This window comes from Echinops telfairi, unplaced genomic scaffold (genome assembly GCF_000313985.2).
Source record: "Echinops telfairi isolate 266 unplaced genomic scaffold, ASM31398v2 ScPeMD7_7458;HRSCAF=8496, whole genome shotgun sequence".
NCBI classification, from domain to species: Eukaryota; Metazoa; Chordata; class Mammalia; order Afrosoricida; family Tenrecidae; genus Echinops; species Echinops telfairi.
Window position 1 is genome coordinate 15,947,960 of NW_022111358.1, and position 22,432 is coordinate 15,970,391.

Genomic DNA, 22,432 nt, shown 5'->3' on the forward strand with positions numbered 1-22,432 from the left:
AAGCTTTTAAGACCCCAGACACTATATCTTTTGATAGCCGGGCACCATCAGCTTTCTTCACCACCTTTGCTTATTCACCCGCTTTGTCTTCAGCGAAGTATCATTTTTTAATTTCAACTGTTACTACCATTAAAAATAGCTCCCACCAATGAAGATTCCAACTTTCAGAAGATACTATTTATGGCTTTTTATTCCAACTTTCAGAAGATACTATTTATTAAGAGGATTTGATTCAGTTACCTCTAGAGCCACTTTTATCCCCAAATTTTGTTGGAAATACTGTTGGAGTGTAATTTCACTGCCCAATATCCCTTTAGGTAGGGGCATCTTATATCCTAGAACTTTCTAGTGCCCAGTTCTAATGGCAGTATTTTGGAATATTTTCTTACCTGTTTAAGTAGAAGCATCTTCCCACACTTCCAAGTTTCCTTTGAACTTTTTTTTTTAAATAACAGGCTCCAAAGTGATTAGGCATCCAGATTGTAGTGATTCCAATGGATGTACATTTTGTGAGAAGGGGCCCGTTGACCACAGCCTTTGGCATGCTAGGTGTAGGTCTTTGAGCACATATTGACTTAAGGAAATATCTTCTGGGTCAAAATAACAAAGTGGTAAAGCTCTAACTCCTGAAATGGGAGACATCGAATTGCCCACATAGCAACCACCACTCAGAATCCACTCCACAGCCACGAAAGGCCGCACTTGCCAGGTCTGACCAGTGGTTCGCCGGGTGAGGGAGCACCTGCCCCTGATGACGGACCTACTCCCCACAGAGGGTGGGCACAGTGGACCCCGAGCTACAGCACCCTACCTTCTGGTGCTTGAGCCACCAACCTTGCAGGAGCAGCTCATGCCTGAGCATTTTGAACTAAATGTTTACAAGTAAAATTCAGTTTATTCCTAAAGGACGGCCCTTTTATCACTATTGGATTAGGGCTGAGATTTCATTAAGATCATGGCCCCAACCCTAACAGGCGCTCTCGGTAGGAATGAGCATCCCCAGACAACTGGGTGTAACGCCTTTTCCCCTCAAAGCATTTGTCTCTCAAGCGACTCGGTTGCTGTGAGTCCCGCACAGGGGTCTTCTCGGGGGAGTGTGCAGGCTTCCCTCTGGCTCGCACTCAGAGGAGCTCCGCGTGGCTCCAGACACAGCTGTGGGTTTGGTGTGTTTCTTGTTCTCTGTACCCTCCAACCTCTGGCAGCTCCGTTATGGAGACTGTATTTTAATACACTTACTATGTTTCGGTGATTATGAGTGATGCGCTTGAACAAGAATGGTTGCTGTTGGTCTTCACCTTGCGGGCCACCCCACCCGCCCCCTATCCCAGAGGAGATCTGCAGTAGCCTTGTAAGTGTCTAAGGGACCCGCCACCGCTTGCTTGCTTTTTAATTTTTTCCCCACTGCTTTCAAAGTAGGGTTACTAATAAGCCCTTTCATATCCCACACAGCCATCACAGTTACTAGATGGCCTGCCATTCTTGTTCAGAGAATGGTCATCGTTGGGTATTACTCCTCGTACATTTTTGCTCAGCTTTTCAAACTCCTGATGCTCAGGCTGCCCGCGGCCACCACTCGCTGCTATCCAGCCAATTCTGGCTCCGAGTGACCCAAGACTGGGTTTCCCACTGTGAACTTTGATGGGGCGAGACAGCCTCATCATTCTCAAAGGGAGTGGTTGGTGGGCTTGAGCCACCAACCTTGCAGTTAGCAGCCCAATGCCCTAGTCACAGCACCACCAGGGCTCCTGCACTCCACACCAATTAAATTACAATAGCAACGAGAGCCCCAGTTAGCGGTATTTTTCCCAATCCCAGGTGATTCCATTGTGAAGCAAGATCGGGAACCCACTGGCTTTACTTATTAACCAGATAGTTCAGTGGTTCTTCCCTAGCTACCAGGCTGTGGTTCTATGGCCCATTCATACTTTGGACGAATTGTTTTCTTGAGCGCGATTACTTATTATAACATTTTCCCCCTGAATCTATTTCTTTTTCAGATTTTTATAACCCATCCACCTATTCTTATTTAAGAAAAAATAAAACAAGCAACTCAAACCCATTGTCAAGTTGATTTCAACTCCTGGCAACCCTGTTGTTACTGAGTGGGACTGTTCCATAGGGGTTTGATTGTAATCTCCACAGAAGCAGACCACTAAGTCCTGCTTCCATGGTGCTATGCGGTGGGTTCGAACTGCCAAACTTTAGGTTAGTAGTCAATCGCACACCGTTTGTGCCACCCAAGAACCTAACCTGGCTTGATAACAAGGAGGAAGTGAATTTTCACTTGTGTGGGAATATTTTACCTTGATCCTTGGACACCACGTCTTACTCTTCCCTTGTAATAAAAGGCAACTTAATTGAAAAGAAGCTTGGCCACATCAATGAAAGAAGAGAAACAACTTTTGTAGGTCCCTTTTGGTTAACCACTAGGCTGTATCCATGTGGCCTAGAGTTACAGGAATGACCCAAACGGAGACTCTGAGGGGGCCTTGTTATCTAAGAGCCAGTGGGACAGGTGAGAAGTAGACCACCGGTTCTTTGTGTTTGCGGACGGTTGTAGATCTCTACTGGCTATGAGGCGAAGACTGAGTAAACAACCCTCCTCTCGTTCTAGATCTTCATCTGCTGGTGGACGTGGCCTGCAAGCAGGAGCACTTTCCAAAGGAGGAAGAGTTAAAAGAATGAGGAATGGGTGACAAATGTGACATTGTGCGCTAGCTGGAGCTGGAGGCAGATAGCCTTCCTTGCACATGACACGCTGTTGGGACTTTTTCAGTTGTGTTAAGGAAAAAAAAAAAAAGTATTTTTCGTTTTGTTAATTGAGAATTTGATCTTTTCTAGATCTGTTCAGTTCAGATAATTTACCTTGATAAACTACTAAACATCTCCTGGCCATGTTTTTTTGCTGCCCAGCTCTCTTTCACATGAAAATGCCTGGCCTTCTGTTACAGCAGGCTGCACTGTGGTCCTGGAGAATGCGTGCTGTGTCTGGGCCGATTCGGCAGCCTGCAGTCAGCCCGCCCCGGTGGGGAGTGCTGTCCCTCTTCCATGTCCCCGTCGGATCCGTTTGAAGAAAACTGTGTGCGTGACAAAGGCGTCTGAGGTCACCACGATTGCAGGTGTCCCTGGGACGAGGGGTGCCAGGGAAGGCATTCCGGAGAAGGACTATAATGTTCTCCGTGATTAACCAGGGACGCTCTTACTCTCTAATCCAGCATTCTGTTTGAAGAGCAAGGCATCCAGACTTGGGCCATTCATCACATGTACCTACTACCCCTGAGCCATCTTCCTTAGTGGAGCGTTCTTCTATTGTCATAGCTTTCCTTCATTTTAATACTGTATAATCATAAATGGTAAGAAGGGTTTTGTTAAGACATTGTTTACTTAAATGTCTTCTAAAGAAAAATCTTTAACTTGTTTAATATAATTATATTAATAAATGCTGGTAGATTGAAACGTTTTAACGCTTACATTTTTATTAATATTGCAGGATAGAAGGATAAAGGAAGCATGTATAATATGTTTATTTTGAAGGGAAAATGTACAATGTATGAACAAAAACATTAAGGGATTTAACAGAGTATTTTTTATTTTAGACTTTACATTCGATTGGTATAAAGCCTCACCTATGTGAGGTATTTTGTACAAATGTTGGGAAAAATTGACTTTTAGCAAAAGCTACTCCTCTAACCATTTCTAATTGGCTTAAGCTTCTGAGACAGTGTTGGATAGTGGGATACCCCTAGTAGTTTTATTTATCAAACCTGTCGGATTCTGATTCACAGTAAGAGGACTGTGGGACGCGTTTTTAAGTTCCGCTCACTGGAAGAGAGATCTTGGATGTCCAGTTTCCAGAGTTGACTCCTCTCCTGCTCATCGCACGATGGCAAGGAGCGCTTCTAAATTGACTAGAGCATTTGTATTGGTTTTGTCTCCGTTTTTCCAATGCACATTTTCGCAAACAAAGGAAGTCCTAGTAGTATCAAACTAAACAGAAAGCAAAAGAGGCACTTAGTGATATGGCAGCAGTACCATGCACGTCACTGTGGGTGTAATTTAATTCAGTCCTAAAGTTGCATTGTGCCTTCCAGTGAGGTCAAGCCCTAAATGTGTTGTGAAGATCTTTTCTGTTCTGGGCTCTTTTTAAAGGGTGAGCTCTGTACTGGTCAACAGTGACTCAATTTGGACACGAAAGTAGGTTCTGGAAAGTGACTTTGGTCCATCTGACGAGATGGGTTGCTGTCCCGCGTGATGGGCATTACTTCATCGTTGTCAGCTAGGTTTGCAAGATGAAAACCATCGTCAAGACAACTGCGTCTTTTGGCAGAGCATGTGCAGAAGAGGCCGGCTTTTCAAGTGAAGGCGCTTGTCTTCCCCTCGTGTTGAAAAGCTGGCAGACTAGGTAGGTGATGCTGCGTCCCTGCAATGGCCCCTCCTGGCCTTGGACCTGTTGAAAGAGATGTTATGTTGTGAGGAGTGTGTGGCAAGCAGGGATTTTGGCATAGGTTTATTGGTCTTGAGGCTTAATTCATGGAATGCCTTATTCTCTTTCCAAACTGTTTCTTATGTGAGCACAGCCGACCAAGAGCTGGGTCTCCCAGTACACATGCATGGAGCCCATCAGCTAGAGCTGCCACCATTGAGTTGGGTCAAATGACAAAAGATGACATAAAATCTTCATGTGAATTAGCCAGTAGGGTCTGACACATACCAACCAGGTTCCTGTCTAGTACCTCAGTATTTCAGCACCTTAAGCACAGATAACATTTTAATCAGTCAACAATAAAGTGAATGTTCAAACTAGACTTGCTTGGTTTTTGCTGTTTGATTGGGGACGAATAGAAAACACAATCGTCATGACCATTAATCCCAATAGTAAAGTTCAACAGAAGATGTAGTCTGTTTTTGAAAGAACTGACTTTTAAAAATGGACCCTGGCCCTTTTTTTTTTTTTTTGGCATTTGCATTTGAGCAGAGACGGGATCTTTAAAATGGCATTAAGGATAGAACAAAGCCAGGCTATTTTTCAAAAACCTAGGTTTTTTTGAAAAGGGTAAATGGCCTTCAGTAACTACTTAATTAAGATGTGAAAATAGATCCTGAAGAGAGAACTTTTTAATGTACTACATTAGGTAGTAGATGTCAGCGAAGTGGGTATTCCATTACTGTCGTGAGGATATCTTCCTGTATCTCTGTCGAAGTCTTGTGGTTCATCCTACCAATTTAAAAAAAAGCATTTTATTGGCATATCACTCACATATCATACAACTTCATCATCCAATCATGTTAACAAGAATTGTGCTATCAGCATCACAATCAATTGCAGAACAGTTTCTTCTCGTACCCATTGTTAGCTCCCTGTTTCCTCCCATCCTCCTTCGCCACCCCCACCCCCCTCTCAAAACTCATTGCTGCGGGGCCAGTGCTGACGCCTAGCCACTCCCCACCCCCACCCCATGGGTGCCTGAGACCCACTGTTTATGGGAGTAGAAAGCCCGGTCTTTCTCCCAGGGAGCTGCTGGTGGTTTTGAACTGCCGACCATGGGATCGAAGCCCCACGAGTAACCATGACACCCCCAGGGCTCCTGCCCTAGGCACTTAGTAACCCAGTGGCCCTTGTCTATAGCTTTACATTTTATCAAATCACTTCGAAGCTGGAGAATGATTGTTTCCTTGCTTGTCACTTCTGATGACTCAAATGGACACAGCAGACCAGCACACTAAGCTGCAGATGGCTGTTTGGTTTGATCCCGAGTCTTTTGGGCTCCCCGCGTTTATGATACATGCTATCATCTCGGATTTGGGGGTTTCCTAAAAACAGGGCAACACATCTCAGCGTGTCTGCCCTCTTCGCTCTTCTGTGTGTGTGTTCACTATTGGGTTTGGATCTCTTCATTCCTTTGGAAGTTTCAAGTATGAATAGATAAGTCTATGCATAGATTACTTTGTGTCTAAAAATGTTTTTATATGAGATATAAGTATATGTATTTTGTACTAGTTCTGCTACACTATTTCCTGGTGTATATATAAATGAAAATGCAAATCCATAGGTATTTTTAAATTCTCTTTCTGGAATTAGAGTTATTTCTAATTATTAGGAAAGAGACTACAACCCCCCCCCAAAACAAACAAACAAACAAAAACCTTGTACTTCTTACATTATGTTCTCAAGGTCCCACCAAGAGGGAGGGAGGGAGAGTGCTAAATTAAGATCTTAATTTAGAATACATCAGAATACTTCAGAATATATCTTCCTGTTCTATATTAGGTTTTGTGCTTAAAAATCTGAAACTACCCCCTTAAGCTATCTACAGGGGGGAAATGTTTACGGTTTACTCATACTTTTTGCTTTCAGAGGTATTGTGGAATATTTGCAAGCACCTACAATGTAATTATCATATGCACATCTTACTGAAGATCAGCTTGTGTAATTTTGAAAGCTTATTGGCAGTAGTTCAAAAATAAAATGTCTAACTACAGTCAAATATTGGGTAAGTGTTGGAAACAGGAACTTTTGCATTATTTCTAGCAACAAGATACTATGAATGTGCTCATTAGCCAAAAGCGAGGCTCCTTTCTGCCTACACTCTTTTCATGAAGTGTAGTTTACTTCTTCGCTCAGCTTGCAGGGACAGACCTGCCACCCTGGGTGGAGGGCAGCGGCCTGGGCCATTGCAGTCGTTCACTTCCTAACGACGGAGGCGGGGCCTCTGACATCATCAGAAGGCTCACCAAGAAGGTTGGAGCGGAGCTACTGAACTGAAGTCAGCAGAATAGCTGTGACTCAATAAAGCCAGGGCCCTTCCCCATGGCAGACGGAAAGCAGCAGTCAGTGCTACAGCGCAGGGTCATTCTTAAAAACCCGTGTCCCGCTCTGTTGCTTCCCGGGGCCCCTCTTTATACCTCGGCGTCCCAGTGCCACCGTCCAGCCTCTGCCGGGTGTGGAATCTGTTTAGGTGTCTGTTTGAGAGACCTGGATTTACGATGTATTATTCACACGCTGAGAATTGAACTGGATGCAGTTTGTCTTTGGCTCAATAGAGGGAGTAGAGGAGCTGAGAGAATGGAGAGAAGGAGTGTGCGTGCGCGCACCCAAGCCTGGGCCCGGGCCAGCCAGGAGGAGGAGGGGTGGGGTGGGGGTGGGTGCCTCTCGCTGCTCCACCCTCACTTTGTGTCAGCAGGTAGGGAGCGTGATTGCAGTCCCAGAGGAGCGAGTCAGAGCTGGGACACCAATTACAGAGCGCAGGAACTCTAGGGAGAAAGCGCTGGCAAGCCTTCCGGACTTGGCGAGGCTATCCATGCTTCAGAGGCAGGCTCCTCCTGGGATTTTTCCTCCCTGTGTTCCTGGTAGTGAATTGTTGCCGGTGTGTTGGCCACTCTGCTTCCTCTGGTCTCTTTCAAGATTTGATCATTTTAGATGCTGTTCGGGGAGAGCAAGACCTTTTGTTAGCACGGAGATTTCAGCAATGATTTTGGAGCCTCTCTAAGTATTTTCAGAGTTCCTGGGGACACTAGCTCTCACCCTGGAGCAGGTTTCTGCCTTTGACTTGCATGGATTACTTTTTCAGGCTGCGGAGTTTCTCGGCACCCACCTGCCCTGCGGGCCACTCGGTTTGGTGGCCGAGTAAGAAGGTGGAAGACTGGGCTGCGCTCGGTGCAGCAGTTGAAACCTTTTTTGAGCAGGATCTCTGACTTTGGCTCATGCCCCGTGGATTCCAGTGGGCCCGGCAGCGCAACAGGTTTGCCGATTGCTTGGGGGAAATTTTTTATTTTAAGTTTCCCTTCAGCTTCAACAAAAGAAAAGAATCTCTGTAACAGATTCATGGTCAGTTGCTTGGCTTTCCAGCGTGTAGTCTGGAGACTCTATACGATTTTTTTTTTTTTAGCTTGACCTCTGTCTGAACAAGTGGGTTTTGTGGGGGAAGTGCATTGATATTTACTTAAGGGTGCATATTTTAAAATCGGACTCTCTACTTGTACCAAGACCCAACTTCTCAAATGTGCCCAGAAGTAACCCAGCGCGACAACACTCAGGCTTATTTTTACTTTTTCAGGGTGTTCAGCACAGCGCCTGTGACTAAGCACCTCCCTTACCCCCCTTTACTTTATTCCCTACCCCCTCAAGGAATTTGAAAACGTGTTCGGAATAGTCCTTTGTTTTTCTTATGGACCCAGAAAATTACGGATTATGATATCTGGGTAGTAACGTAGCTTCCATGGGAAATGAGCGTGCTCGGCATTCTCAGGCTGGAGAACAAGAGACCAAGAACATGGAGACAGAGAGGTGACTTTCAACCGCAAAGAAAGCACCAGAAAGCTGACCTTTTCAAGAGCTCCCCTAATTATGAAAGTGGTGATTCTCCGGATTAGCGTGTGAAATGTGAAGACATGGGCGTTTGTCACTTACTTCATAGGCAGGTTTTAGTAGAACCCCCCAAATTACAGTGTGTCCAAGCTCAGGAAGAGTCTTCCTGCTCCACGGGCCTCGGACGTAGGCTGTAGTGACACCCCGCTTCCTGTGGAAACCCTTCTGAGTGCGTGTGGTAGCATCTTTCCTGAGATTGTGTAGGACTGTTTGCTTTCCTCTCCCATTTAAAGAGGAAATCGCCTTGACCTTTTGGGTCATTTGCCATTCCCAGATTTTGTGGTTTGCAAGGGGCCACTTCTTCATTTTCGGAGCTGGGGTTCTTCATGCGCTCCTTGAACGCGTGGCCTTAGCCACTGACTTGGCCTTGTTTTGTTCATGAACATTGGCTTCAGTGGCTCAGCGACTTGATACATATGGAAAACCAACCCCGAGTGATCTGGCATCAAAATTCATGATGTGACTGACATTCAGCCTCCAGCAGAGTTGGAAATCCCAAAGAGACGCTGTGCGATCTTTACTTGGCAGGGGAAAGATGGGAGAAAGGGGCATGCCTGCAGCAGAGGTGGGCTGAAAACATCTCTGCGCTGCCTCATCAGGAAGGCCACCTGTTTTGGGGACGATGCTTCAGAAAAAGAGCCAAAACTTTGACTTGGCTTTCTGAAACGGAAGCCTAAGTTCCCGTTCCCTCCATTTCTCTGGATCTGGGGCCTGCGTTTGGTATTAGCCGCGGAAGCAATATGTTTGGCCGAAGTGCATTGCTGCACCTGGCAGCATGAGTGGCGGCCACCAGCTGCAGCTGGCTGCCCTCTGGCCCTGGCTGCTGATGGCTACCCTCCAGGCAGGCTTTGGCCGCACAGGACTGGTACTGGCAGCAGCGGTGGAGTCTGAGAGAGCAGCGGAGCAGAAAGCGATTATCAGAGTGATCCCCTTGAAAATGGACCCCACGGGAAAACTGAACCTCACCTTGGAAGGCGTGTTTGCTGGTGTGGCTGAAATAACCCCAGCAGAAGGAAAACTAATGCAGGTAAGGATAACGTGCCTGTTTTTCACTTTCCATCTGCTCGAAACATGCTTTCCTTCTTTGTCTCCCAACTCAAATCCCACGCAAGCCGGGGCTTCTGCTGCCGGACCTCTGCGCCCCATTTCTAAAAGCTAAGTACCCTCTTGGCATTCGAAAGCAAAGTCTTAGACGAGAAGAAGCGTAAATCCTGTTTTGGAACATCACCTGTCTATTTCTAACTCCGGTATTACCTGGCCTTTGGGGGTATGCATTGTAAGACGATTCTTTGCGAGTGGTTCATCTGAACACTGATTTTTGGTGCATGAAATCTTCAGGCTTGTGTTTCGCTGACCTGAGGATTGCCCTGAACAGCGTGTTCAACTCTGAAGTGAGCACTGCAGGGTGTTGATTGTAATGGTCAGGCGCACCTTGGAATTCTGGCATGCCTTTGGAGCAGATTTGAGGGCCCTGCCGCTCCCTACGCCCAGTCAAGCGTGTGTGCTCCCGCCGGCCTCGCACGTGGGCCGCACACTGGAGCAGCCCCTAAGGAGAGGGCTGGGGCACAAAATGGGCACACGTGGTAAAACCTGCCTCCAGCTCATTTGGGGCCTTGTTCACACACACCATTATGATTTTGAAAACATTTCAATTTCACCTCTCCTTTTTACTGACCCACGTGCTTTTTTTCCAGACACGGTTTTCTGGGGGCTTTTGTGCTAAGACTGTGTTTCCCCTATAACTCATCCATAGCCTTTGTATGTGTTGAATCGAGTCTTGGCCAGAAAGCAAAACTGGAATTAACCCAGTTTTATAGAATGTAGGGATAGCAGCATGCTAACTGGAACAGGGAAAATTACGGGTGATTGCCCTGTTAGAAACGGAATTTTCCTCTTAGGAAACAAGGACAGCATGTAGGTTGCATAGCAACCCAATCTCTTGATTGGCAGAGTCTGGAACAGTTGTGCCCAGCTCACCGATGGCAGCCAACCTTGGGGCTTTGAATGTGTGTCACTCTCCACAGCCCAGATGATAATCCAGTCGCTACACCAGGCTCTTGGAAGCGCGCACTGTGAGCTCTCCCGCATTTCCCATCCCAAGGCTTGGACCCCTCGTTCTCCCATTCTCACTATGATCCGGGCACAGATTCAGGTCAGCTCCAGCTTGGCTTCATGCATCATGCCTGAGCCACTTCAGACTGATTCTAAGGCCTGCATGGAATTTGTGAACTGACTGGGGTGAAAGTAATGTTTCCTCGGCCAAGTTCTTGTTGTCCATGGTGACCAGAGAGCCTAGTTAGGGAGTATTGAGTTGCTTTCAACTCACAGCAACACTCTTTGTAACAGAAGGAAACACGGGCCAGCCCTGCACACCGTCACAGTCCTTGCTGTGTCTGAGCTCGCTGTTGCAGTCGCTGCGCCAACCCATCTCAGTGAGGCCTCTTTTTCACGTCCTCTCTGCCAAGCATCATGTCCTTCTTCAGGACTGGTCCTTCCTGATAACTAATTCAAAGTGTGTGAAAGGAAGGCTCACCATGCTTGCTTCTAAGGAGCATTCTGGCTGTACTTCTTCCAAGACGGTCTTAGTTGTTCTTCTGGAAGTTCATGGTATATTCGATAGTCTTCACCAAGGTATCAGTTCTCTGGTCCTTCTAATTCATGACCTTGAATGCATACAAGGTAACTGAAAATACCATGATTTGGGTCAGACACACCTTTGTCACAAGAGTGACATCTTTTCTTTTTAACCCTTGAAAGAGGTCATTTGTAGCAGATTTTCCCAATGCAGTATATCCTCTTTTTTGGGGGGGTGGTGTTTGATTTCTCACACCAGAAATCTTCTCTTCAGTTCTTTTGCTTCATCGTTTCTTCATTCACTTTTGTTGCTATGGAGCCAAAAGCCAGTTTCCGAGTCCCTGAGTCCCTTCTAACCTCATGTGTGTCTCTTTAATGATCTTTTGCTTTCTTTATGTATGATTTCCAACATGTTATCTCACAGCTCATCTTGGCTTTGGTCATTCCGATGGAGCGTACTCAAGGTTGTATTTCGGTTTCCATGGACTTGTTTTAAATGTCTTCACTTTCGACTTGACTTGCCTATGAGCAGTTGGCGGTCTGTTCTGAGGTTGGGCCGTGGCCGTGTGCAGACGGGTGGTATCGAGCTCCGTGAAGAAATGCTCCACAGATTCCACACGTTCAGTGGGTTTGATTCCTGAGCATTCCAACTGGCACAGCCCACGTGCATAATTGCTAGTTATGCTGCTGGGGGGGGGGGCACTATTATCAGCCAGGGCACTGTTGGTCCTAGAAAATTCCATCATTTGATCTTCCATGTCTGTTCTCTCACTAAGACCATATTTTTCAACTACTGATCCTTCTTGCTCCCGACGCTTGCATTCCAATCACCAGTAATTATCCAGGCATCTTGATTGCATGTTTGATCAATTTCTGACCACAGAAGTTGTAAAAATCTTTCATTTCTTCATTATTGGCATTAGTGGTTTGTGCATAAATTTGAATAATAGTCATATTAACTGGTCTTCCTTATAGACTTATGGATATTATCCTTTCACAGACAGCATTCTATTACAACACATCCTTAGCGTGTCCTTGTTGGTAATGCAGGTGATACAATTCCTCATTGTCACTCCCGGCATAATAGATCATATGACTGTCCTATTAAAAATGGCAACACCAGTTCATTTCAACTCATTAATGCCAGGGTTGTTAAATTGATTCATAATTCATGCATTCCAGTCATATTCTGGTTATTAAGGGATGTTCACGCAGCCTCTCATCTCATTCGTTGGATATTTTGAGCTGTGCCACATCAGCAAAAGAAGGTCAGGAAGGCTTCCCTCCATCCCCATCATTGAGGTCAGTGCTCCCCTCGGGAGGTAGCTCTTCCCCAGCTGCACTCTGAGTGAGTTCCAACCCGAAGGGCCCTTCTTCCAGCCCGCGGTCAATCTTCCACTGATCGTGAGCAGGACTTTTCTGGCCAGGTTTTTGAGTAGATGACCCAGTCCTTCTGCCTGGCCTGCCTTGGCCTGGAAGTGCTGCTAAAGCCTGTCCCCGTGGGTGACCCTGCTGGCATTTGGAATATCAGGGACATACCTTCCAGTGTTACATGATGTACAAGCCACCACAGTAGGGTGATGTGACAGATGTGTGTGGTCTCGTGCCTTCACGCCATAACATTTACATTGCTTATTGATTACAATTCATTTTACAATAGGACACTTACTGTAGCTCTTGGACCCAGGTTAAAATACTGTTAAATATGATGGTTTTAGTTATCTAATGCTGTTGTAGCAGGGACATCGCAAGTGGGTGTTAACAAATTTATTCTCTTGCAGTTCAGGAAGCTAGCAATCCAAATTCAGGGTGGTAGTTCTAGGGGGAAGGCTTTCTCTTGTCTCCCTGGGGTTCTGCTCTGGAATGATCTTCCCGTAGCTTGAGGTCTCTCTTTCCCCATCTCGGCTTGCTAGTTTCCATTTAACCTTTTCTTATATCTCAAAAGAGATTAATTCAAGATACACCCTACACTAACAGTGCTTCATTAACATAACAAAGACAAGCCTTCCCCAAATGGGATTATAGCCACAGGCATAGAGGTTAGGATTTACAACACATATTTGCGGGTGGGCCTGGGGGCATAATTCAATCCATACCAGTGATCTCCTTCAGCACCCAAATTCAGATTTTTATTTTGTGATATAAAGAGAGCCAAAGTACTGTGTGAGTTAAGAGTACTCGCTCCTCAGGGAAAGAAAGTGGGAGAAGGAGGCATTGGTAAATGCTCTTTTCCAAGCACGTGTGGATTTTACATACGCACACGCATAGGAGGTTGTCCCATCATGCCCATGGAGGATTGCTTTCAGGACCTCCCTTGTGTATCGAAATCCAAGAATGCTCAAGTCCCGGGGGCTTCTAAAAGTTCGTGAAAAAGTGGAATAGAAAGAAAATGGAATTTTTCCACAAAATATTTAAAGCCCCCTCTTCTGAAACGACAAGGAATTTGCTTCTAGTGCACACACATCATCCCATGTAGTTAATATAATACCTAATACAACACAACCGTCATGTAAATTGCACTTCTCTTCCTTCTAGCTTTTGGCCCGTCCTGGTGGTCCTCCGGGTTAGGCGCTGGACTGCTAACTGATGGGTTGGGCAGTTCAAACCCACCAGCTACTCTGCTGGAGAAAGATGAGGCAGTCCGTCTTCTGTACAGATCACAGTGTCAGAAATCTTACGTAGGGCCATTCTGCGTCCCAGTTCACTTGATGGCAGTATGTTCAGCCTTTGAAGGATTGTTTTGACCACCGAATTGCCCCCACGCCCCTATACTTTCCATCCTCAGCTGGTTGAACGTTCAGAATCGGAACCTGAGAACATAGAGGGCTGTGTGTGTGTGTGTGTGTGTGTGTGTGTGTGTCTGTGTACCTGTACATACATAGATACACATACATGTAGTTTAGTGGTTCTTCAAAATAATTCCTTAGGCAAAGAAGTAGAAGACTCAAGAGACTATTTTAGAAAAATCCGTGGGGAAGAAGAGTGTAAATCAGTATAAGTTTTGATAAGAATGTTCTATCCCTAACTGTGGACACTAGAGGGGAATGATCATGCTTAAAGTTGAAATCATAAATACTTTTGACTATAGGAATTAGAAAAGAAACATTGCTTCCTTTCTGACCATGCCTACCTAATAGCCTGCAAGAGAGGCCTGACCTTCATTTTAATAGTTTTCCCTAAGTAATTTTACTGTAGGGTCATAGTTTGATATCTTTGGCATCTTTGGGAGTCACATTAAGCTTTTTGGTTTAAGCATGCTCAATGAATTAATGAAATACTGTATAAAACAATTTACTTTTACTTGAAATTGGTCTTTCCCCTCTATTACCCTAGAGCTCCACATAAAATGTCAGTGTTTGCACGAGGGAAAAGGTAAATACGAGGTCCCACAGGCTTCCTCTTGGCCACTCGTTGCTTCATCTTCTCTTGTGCTGCCCTTTGTCTCACGCCGACTAATCTGGCTTTGTTTAGTCTCCCACGCGTACCTTTGAGCCTCTTCGTGTCCATGTAAGAGCTGCATTGTCTCTTTACTTTGCCAAAGTGGCATTTCATCGTCTCTAAGTACTTAGCAATTTTCACCCCGTGTTCATCTTTTCTACCCACACCGGCGTCTCCTATCTACACGGGCTTGATACATTTGTACACAAGTCTAGTCGGAATCTCTGAAGATGTTCGCTATTGGCCGTGGTCGATTGCCTATTAATCAGTTTCCACCCACAGCAGTTACTGGCGTTCGTTAGTGCTCTCCTACGAGACTTGCTTCTTCTTTTTGTTAAGGCGACATTTGGAGTTTTGTGCGAGCGCTCCTCGTTACCTGCGGTTTGATTGAGTCTGTCGGTGAAGTCTGCCGTGTTAGGGACCCACGATTACACTGCTAGTGTCCGTGGTGTTTGTCCCTTAGCCTGCCTCTCACACTGCAGCTCAGCATCTCAGTCTGGGCCACGCCTCCTCCCATGTCTCCCAGACGCGGGCTCTGCTGCACCTGACCCTTCTCGGTGCACGACTCTCGTGACTTAGAAGACTCTTGAAGACCTCCAGGTGTCATTCTTTCTGAAATATTCCAGCAGCCTGTTTCTCTACAAAGACGCAGTCAGGTTTTGTCAGAGGGGGGATGTCATTCACTGGCAATGTGAAGGTACGAGAAAGGTGATGAAGTAAACAACAGCAACCTTTGGCGTGTTGTAATTCCCAGGGAGTTTCAGGCAATCAGATATTCCTTTATCTGTTGCTCTATTCATTCACATGATGTACAGTTTCATAAGAACCAAACAAGCTGGGTTTTATTTGCTTCACAACTTTCATATTTCTTAGACACAGGGGGAACATCTCTTAACACTGTGCCAACAACTAGTTTAAAACAGAACAAAGAACTGTCTCTAAAATAATGTTGCTTGTCTCCGCATCAGCCCACGGCTGGTTAGACCAGGATGCGGAGGGCCAGGCCTTCATGCGTTTTTGTCTTGATGCGGATCCTGCATATTTACTCTTAACTTTCTCATGGGCAACAGTGATGTCTGAGTTGTAATATTCTTTTGAAAATAGTAGAAGCTAAAATAGAAGAGGAACTGCTACTTTTTCTCTTTCTATTTCTTAAGCTATTTCCTTTCCATTTCAAAACTTCCCATCTTGCCCTGACCCAGTTGTCTTGCTTTCCGCTCCATTTTGCCTCAGAGCTGCAGCTTCACGTTGTTCTCGGATCCCGTGCAGGGCTGCCAATGGCACGGTTCATTCTTAGGTTTTTGGCCCGAATCCTCGTCTCTTCCTCTCCTCCGGTCTCCTCCTGCCCTTTTCCTACCTCTGTATCTTCCACAATTTGTTTAGTCAGGGTGAATTTCTGCTGCTGTTCTGAGTCTGTCCCTTATGTGCCATAAAAATTCATAAACTCCTAGTTACTTGGCAGTGAATGATAAAAAGGACTACATGATCGTGATTGTAACTATTTTGTTTTTCTTTCAAATATATTCTTCTCCTGGAAAACACACCAGCGCTATGCACCGTCTGATTCTCAGTTTTCTGCTTTATGTATCGCTTGGTTATGTTTTAGAAATTCTGTTTCGAGAACATTATTGCTGCCAGGCTGCTTATAAATGGCGCTTAGAGGGACAGCCCAAAATGCACCTGACTTCCTGTGGGGCAGGAGAGCCAGAGGACCCGAGCGATGCCAGAGGGTCACGAGTCTTGACCGCTCGCCTCTTCCTGCCCAGCGGGTTGCCCGGGATGTCCTTGGGCTCTGGTCCAGACAGGAATGCACTGCCCTAAGGCTTGGACCACCATGGGAATGGTGGTAGTTTAGCATTTGGCCGGTAGCAGTTAGCACCTCGTGGACAAATGCCTTTGTGCACAATGTCTCTGCTTGCCCCTTAATTTTGTCTGTTAGTCAACATGTAGTTAACGTGTCTTTGCCGTTTTACCTTATTTGTAGGCAGGATCTGAAATGAAAATTTTTTTAGGGGAGGGGAGAGAAAACCTTAATTAGCTGCCAAAGGCAGAGAGGCATGCCGGTAGTGAGTGTCCTTAACAAAGTGACTACCGTGTGACTCAAGGGATTTGACTTTTGATTCTGACTCTGCCACTGAGAAGTTGTGAGATTTGGGGCAAACCAGTTTACCTTCTTAGGCTTTAAATTCTCTGTAAAATTGAGGGATTAAAACATAATAACTACCAATCTTATGCTATGCACTTTATTATATACTAACTCATCGAGTCCTCTTAATAGCTCTCTGAGTGGAGTACGGTGCTTCTGTTTTTCAAGTTTGGCGGATAGATAGTGTTCAGATCTGCCAGCCTCAGGGAGCTAGGAAATGACCTCGCTAGAGCTCGTGCTTTGTCAGCTCCGAGATTGCCATTGGCGAGTCCCACACGGGGGCAGGCTGGGCAGGAAGGCCAGTTTATTCCCCGAATCGAGAAGAATGAGCATGATGACCATCACTCTTCCAAGCTGGCTTAGAATACATAAAATTCTGCTCCCTTCTCATCTCTAGTCTCCTTTTCATTTTGTATTTTCATTTGCACAGCTACTTGTCAGTGGGGTTTTTTTAAAGTTACTATCTCCCTTTGAATAGAACAGGGTTCGTTTCATTGGCCTTCTCTTCATTTTGCCACCCTCCGTGCTAAATGAATATATTCCAAACCGATCCCACCGCTGTCAACTCATCTTGACCCCGCAGGACAGAGCAGGGCTGCCCAGAGGGCTCCCCCGCTGTGATCTTGACCGAGACAGATGGTCACGTCTTTCTCCCGAGAAGCAGATGGTGGGTTGAGGTTGCCAACCTTTCAGCGCACAGCCAAGTGCTTAACCGCTGTGCCACCAGGAACCCTTATCTAAGCCACAAACAGGAAATAAACTGGAACAGCCTGCCTCTCGCTGATTGCACCCAGTAGCATTCCCGGGAAACAGCTTTCAAAGTAGATTTTGCTTTGAGTCAGCCTTCAAGAGAAATAGAGAGTAAATAGTCAAAGAAGAGCTGACCCTCGTCACTTGCATTAAGGGAGGTGCAGAGAACCCATAACTGACCCTAGAACGCCGTCAGACACGTGCGTGGGCACAGCCGTCCTCAGGAGCCCCTCCCACCCCAGCCCAGAGCAGGAAGCGGCAGATATTTTTAATGATAATGTTTCAAGTCAAGAAGGTGCTGCTCTTATAAGTGCCCACCGGACACATTGTGCATAGATAACAGTTCTGTTTCGTATGAGATCAGTGACTATTTGTTTTCCACATGCGCGTTCACAGATCCCTGCAGTCAGTGGGAGGCCCTGAGCCGAGGCCCCGCCGTAGCTTCCATTAGGCTGTTGAGTGTTCCGTTCGCTTCTTCTGGGCTTGACCTGCCTTTCGTGTGTGTGTCTGTGTGTGTGTCTGTGTGTGTGTGTAGTGTGTCGACAACACTTATCACAATCCATACACACATCAATTGTATAAAGCGCATTTGTACATTCATTGCCCTCATCATTCTCAAAATGTTTTTAATTTTTTTTAAGTTTGTATTTTATTCACTAGAAATAATGTATTGAACCATTTGATTCTTTTCTTTTATTTGCTCCAAATTGCTAAGTGCAGGAGAAGAAAAAATGTTATAAAACTATTACATAAATAATATATAAGAAAAGTATTATGTAAAACAATTTTAAAGGAAAAATATGTTACAAAAGCAATGGACTGTGATAAATGTCCTTTCAGGACATGAGTAGCAGGATATTGTTAGAGGAAAGTATGATAATGATGTTTCGTGGATGCACGTAGTAGCTTGCCTACAAGAAGCTTAAATTGATTCACAGATACTTAGAAGTTAGGCAGGAGCAGGTAGCCTTTACTCCCGTGTAGCACAGAAGGAAACATATGGGGGAGAGAAAGCGAGTACATTACCTGAGAACCAGGTGTGCAGAGGTGGATCCGACCTGCTTTGTCAGGGGCAGAAGAGCCTCCTCATCCAGGTGTTTAAGGAGGTGTTTCTCAAATCAGTTGAGTAGAAATCCTAAAATGTCAAAATATTCTCAATGGCTGCAGTAATCTTTATTTAGACCCAGGTTGCCCAACACACTCATTAAGTCAAAAGACTGCTGGTTAAACAGTTTGCAAAAAAGCCCTCTGAGAGCATACTCTGACTTGCATTCAATGCCCTTCCAACAATTCTTACTGGAATCAAAGCCAGGCTTCCCGGGATCTGGCTGCCCCTCCCGCCCTCACTCGGCTCCAGCCACCCTGGCCTCTGGCCTGCCTTTCCGTGGGGCCAGACCTAGGACCTTCCGGGTCTTGCTACACACCGGTTTTTGGAAGGATGATTCATTCCTGTTCTTCCCAGACTCACATTTCCTTTCCTTGCTTATTTTCCCGCCATCAACATCTTACCACGTGGCACGTCTTACCTGTGTAACTGTCTGTAACCCCGCAGTGGAAGAGGACTTCCTTTCACGAAAGCAAAGATTTGGGCCTCTTTCGTTGAAAGCTGTATCCAGGTGGCTGGGAGAGGGTTGTTGCAAGCTGCTGTGGCGCGACCTCCGCTCCCGGTGGCCCTGTGTGTGCGGACGAGGACAGCTGCACAGGGGCTTCAAGGCTGGACCTCTCCGCCAAGATCTCCAGGCCTCTCTCCCAAGGCACCTCGGGGTGGGTTCACAACGTCACCCTTTCCGCCAGTAGCTCAGCGCTAACCAGTTTGTCTCACAGGGCCTCCTGAACAGTGGAGGGTCCTTTGTTGCACTTCACGGAATCATGAGTTTTTCACAAATTGAAGGCCTGTGACAATAAGCCTGTGAGAACGTGTATTGGCGCCACTTCCATGACACATGTTAGAGAGCTCACTTCAGGGTCTCGGTGTCACCTCGTGGTAGTTCTTACACTATTTCAACCGCTTACTAATCATGGTATTACCCACTTACTAGGTCACCACACGAAACACCAAACCCACTGTTTTCAAGCCGATTCCGAGTCTGTTCGGACCCACAGGGGTTTCCAAGGCTGTAAATCTTCGTGGGAGCAGACAGCCAGCGATCACCCATGCAGAGTCTGGGGGTGATCTTGCTTGAAGCCGACGGCCGACGCAGGCCTTAGTTTCCTCACTTCTGAAAAAGAGGAGAGGTGCAGGAGTTCTTGAATGGCTCTCAGATACTCAGGATGGTAAGGATGAAGATTTCAAAAGCCAAAAGTGTGGTAGATGGATTATAACAGATACCTTAAAGTGTCTGAATAAAATACATACAATTCGAAGTTAAAAGAAAAACCCCAAACTGCGATCCTAAAAATGGTTTTGGGGTGTTTTTTTTTTTTGTTTGGTTTGGTTTTTCAAGAAAGAAATGACCTTCTTAAACCCCTCCGTTCACCTACTGACCTTTTAAAGTGTTGGTCCACATTCCTTGAAGTGACACAGATAAAAGTTTAACGCCATCATAAGAAGGTTGGCTTTAGATAAATTCTCAAAGTGGACATTGGGATTGGACGAAGATCTGCTTGTGTGTACTAAAGAAAGTTCTCTCTTCAAATATTATGTGAAACTGTGCATCAAGTCAAGAAAGACTTAGAGGCCTGCAGTCTGGTGATTTCTCTGAATGGCCAGTAAGAAGAAAGAATATTTACGAATACCCTTTAAAAGTTAAGTTTTTAACTAGAGCAGTGAGTGGCTGCTGGCTCTGCAGGTCGCCTTTGTTACGAGGTCAGAGAAAAGACAGACTTCATCCTGGCTGCTTGGCGTCGCTGTGATCCCCACCCTGTACGCTCCGGCTTCCGCTCGGCTAGGATGCCTGCTTGGGCCTCTAAGTCCCTATTTGTTATATGGAAACGTGCAGTGTTTTACACTCCGAGCTTTGTTGTTGCAGTTTGTTTTGATTTTGCTTTTAAATAACATATTACATATTCGTATTAACATCTACCTGAGTCCCAATCTACTCACTGGCAACTTAAAAATAATTTTTCTTTATCTGAGTTCTAAACAACCTTTACAGCTCATTGATACATTTTGTTTTGTACATTTTTTTTGGTATTTTGGAAGTTTTTTTAATCACAAATTTAGAAGCACTGAAATAATCAAAATGGTATAAAAAGTAAGGGTTAAAAAAAATTAGACATCAAAGGCCCATTAGCTTCCTAGAATTAGAATTGAGATAAGTTAGAAATGATGGCCCCTGTTTCTAAGGCAGGGACGTGTTTGAGGATGAAATCTCCCAGATTTAAGACTACCTTCGTTTGCTTCTGAAGATTTAGAAGAGTTCAGTTGTGACCGAAGTAGACTACAGTAAAACTGTCATGATAAAGGCACGTTTAGCTATCATATGCCTGTCATCAATTTCATGCATGCTGTTAGAGCCAAAGGATATATGTCTTTATGGGCACGGGGAATGCCGTTGCTTATTCTGTAGAGTAATTTGAATGCGACTGAAGGGCTTCGGAGCCCTGGTGGCGCCTTGGGTTATACTCCGGGCTGCTAATGGTAAGGTCAGTAGTTTGAAGTCATCAGCCGCTGTGTGGGACAAAGACCAAGTTACGGTCTCAGAAACCCACAGGGGCCGTTCCTCTCGGCTCCACAGGGTGGCTGTGAGTCAGAATCAATGGGACAGCAGTGAGGTTAGAGGTCTTAGGTCTTAAGGCCTATTAGCCTCACTGTTTCCTAAAAACTGATGACAGATTCCCAGTCTTACTTTTTAATCCCCCTCCCCCCCAATCTCTGGAATTGTCCGTCCTTTCAAGGGGGGTGGGCCGGCACACCTTTTCCTCGGTCCAAGTCCCATGTGCGCTCTCACAGGAAATGTTCTGCTCGGAATCGCACTGATGATCTGACTGTAAGGGTGGGCCTTTTCTTCCTGGCTCTGCAGCAGAATAAGTCTTTCTCGGACCTCTGTTCCCAGGTAAAATACCGTGTCGGCAGGGGGCAGGGCACTCTGTTTGTGAAATGCAACCGTCAAATGTCCAGCTAGAGAAAGCGCCTGGCCCAGTCCGTACCGTTGACAGCGGACGAAATGGACCCAGGAGAGCAGTGGTTCACCCAAGAGCTGCCGACCTGTCGCCACAGCTCTCAGGCCAGCCTTGTGGAAACTGTGCTTTACATTTTTGTTTTCTTTTTGTGGAAGGAGTGGGCGGTGGGGGGGATCCTTTCAGAGAGAGGTAATGTTGGCAGAGGTTTTCCCCGCGAACATTCCATTAGGAAGGTATTATTATAGACTGCCTCAGGGTCGCTTTCCTCGGAGCCTTACGCAAGGACAGAAGCCACAGTTTAAGACAAGTCAACCACAACAGAACGACTGGCCGCAGCTTAGCATGACTGCGAGTTGCATGTGCCCTTTCTCCGGCCTTAGAGGCATGGTACACCAGGAGGCTGGTCGTCCCAGGCCATTTCTCCGCAGTAACCACGACATCTAGGCCAAGAGCCCTGGGATCTGGAGGTGCAGCGGGCTCTCCGGTGCCTCTAATGTGGCTCCATCCCCTCTACCTCCGGGTTTGGAAAGTGTGGAGAGGAGGAAATGGAGACTCACTCAGTCAGCAACTATTTACTAAGTGTCGACTTTGGGCCATACTGGAAGAAAGACGGGGCTTTCCCCTCCAGTAAAGAGCTGCAGTCTCGGAAACCCACAGGGCAGCTCTCCCCGTCTGATAGGGTCGCTGTGCGTCCGCATCCACTCGCTCGATGGCGGGAGTTTGTGGAAGCAGTGTGCGAAGTACTGGAGGAAGACAAAGAACGGCATCCCACGTAGTTCAACGGAGGAAACGAAGCAGAAGGCCGTGAATGGTGAACTTGAACCGAGTCCTAACCCTAACCCTAACCCTAACCCTAACCCTAACCCTAACCCTAACCCTAACCCTAACCCTAACCCTACTGACAGCACCCCAATAGGACAGGGCAGGACTGCCCCTGTGGGCTTCCGAGATGGTAACTCTTCACAGGAGTAGAAAGCCTCTTCTTTCTACTGCAGAGCTGCTGGCAGTTTTGAACTACTGACCTTGTGGTTATCAGCCCAACATGGACCCAGCACACCGCCTGAGCTCCGTGAGTGTGTGGGTGGGCCAATTTTCAC

At 46.1% G+C, this 22,432-nt stretch overlaps 2 protein-coding genes across 2 annotated transcripts in view; both read left to right on the forward strand.

Moving 5' to 3' along the window:
* HSF5 (heat shock transcription factor 5) overlaps positions 1 to 3,376 on the forward strand; it is a 61,651-nt gene extending 58,275 nt beyond the window's left edge. The window contains exon 8 of the mRNA XM_045299297.1: positions 2,615 to 3,376. Within this exon, the coding sequence (XP_045155232.1) occupies positions 2,615 to 2,685 (71 nt within the window). The 3' untranslated portion in view covers positions 2,686 to 3,376. The remainder of the gene's footprint in view (positions 1 to 2,614) is intronic.
* Positions 3,377 to 7,268: 3,892 nt separating this feature from the next.
* Positions 7,269 to 22,432, forward strand: part of RNF43 (ring finger protein 43) — a 68,745-nt gene continuing 53,581 nt past the window's right edge. Inside the window, exon 1 of the mRNA XM_004707022.2 lies at positions 7,269 to 9,392. Coding sequence (XP_004707079.1) covers positions 9,141 to 9,392 — 252 coding nt within the window. The 5' untranslated portion in view covers positions 7,269 to 9,140. The remainder of the gene's footprint in view (positions 9,393 to 22,432) is intronic.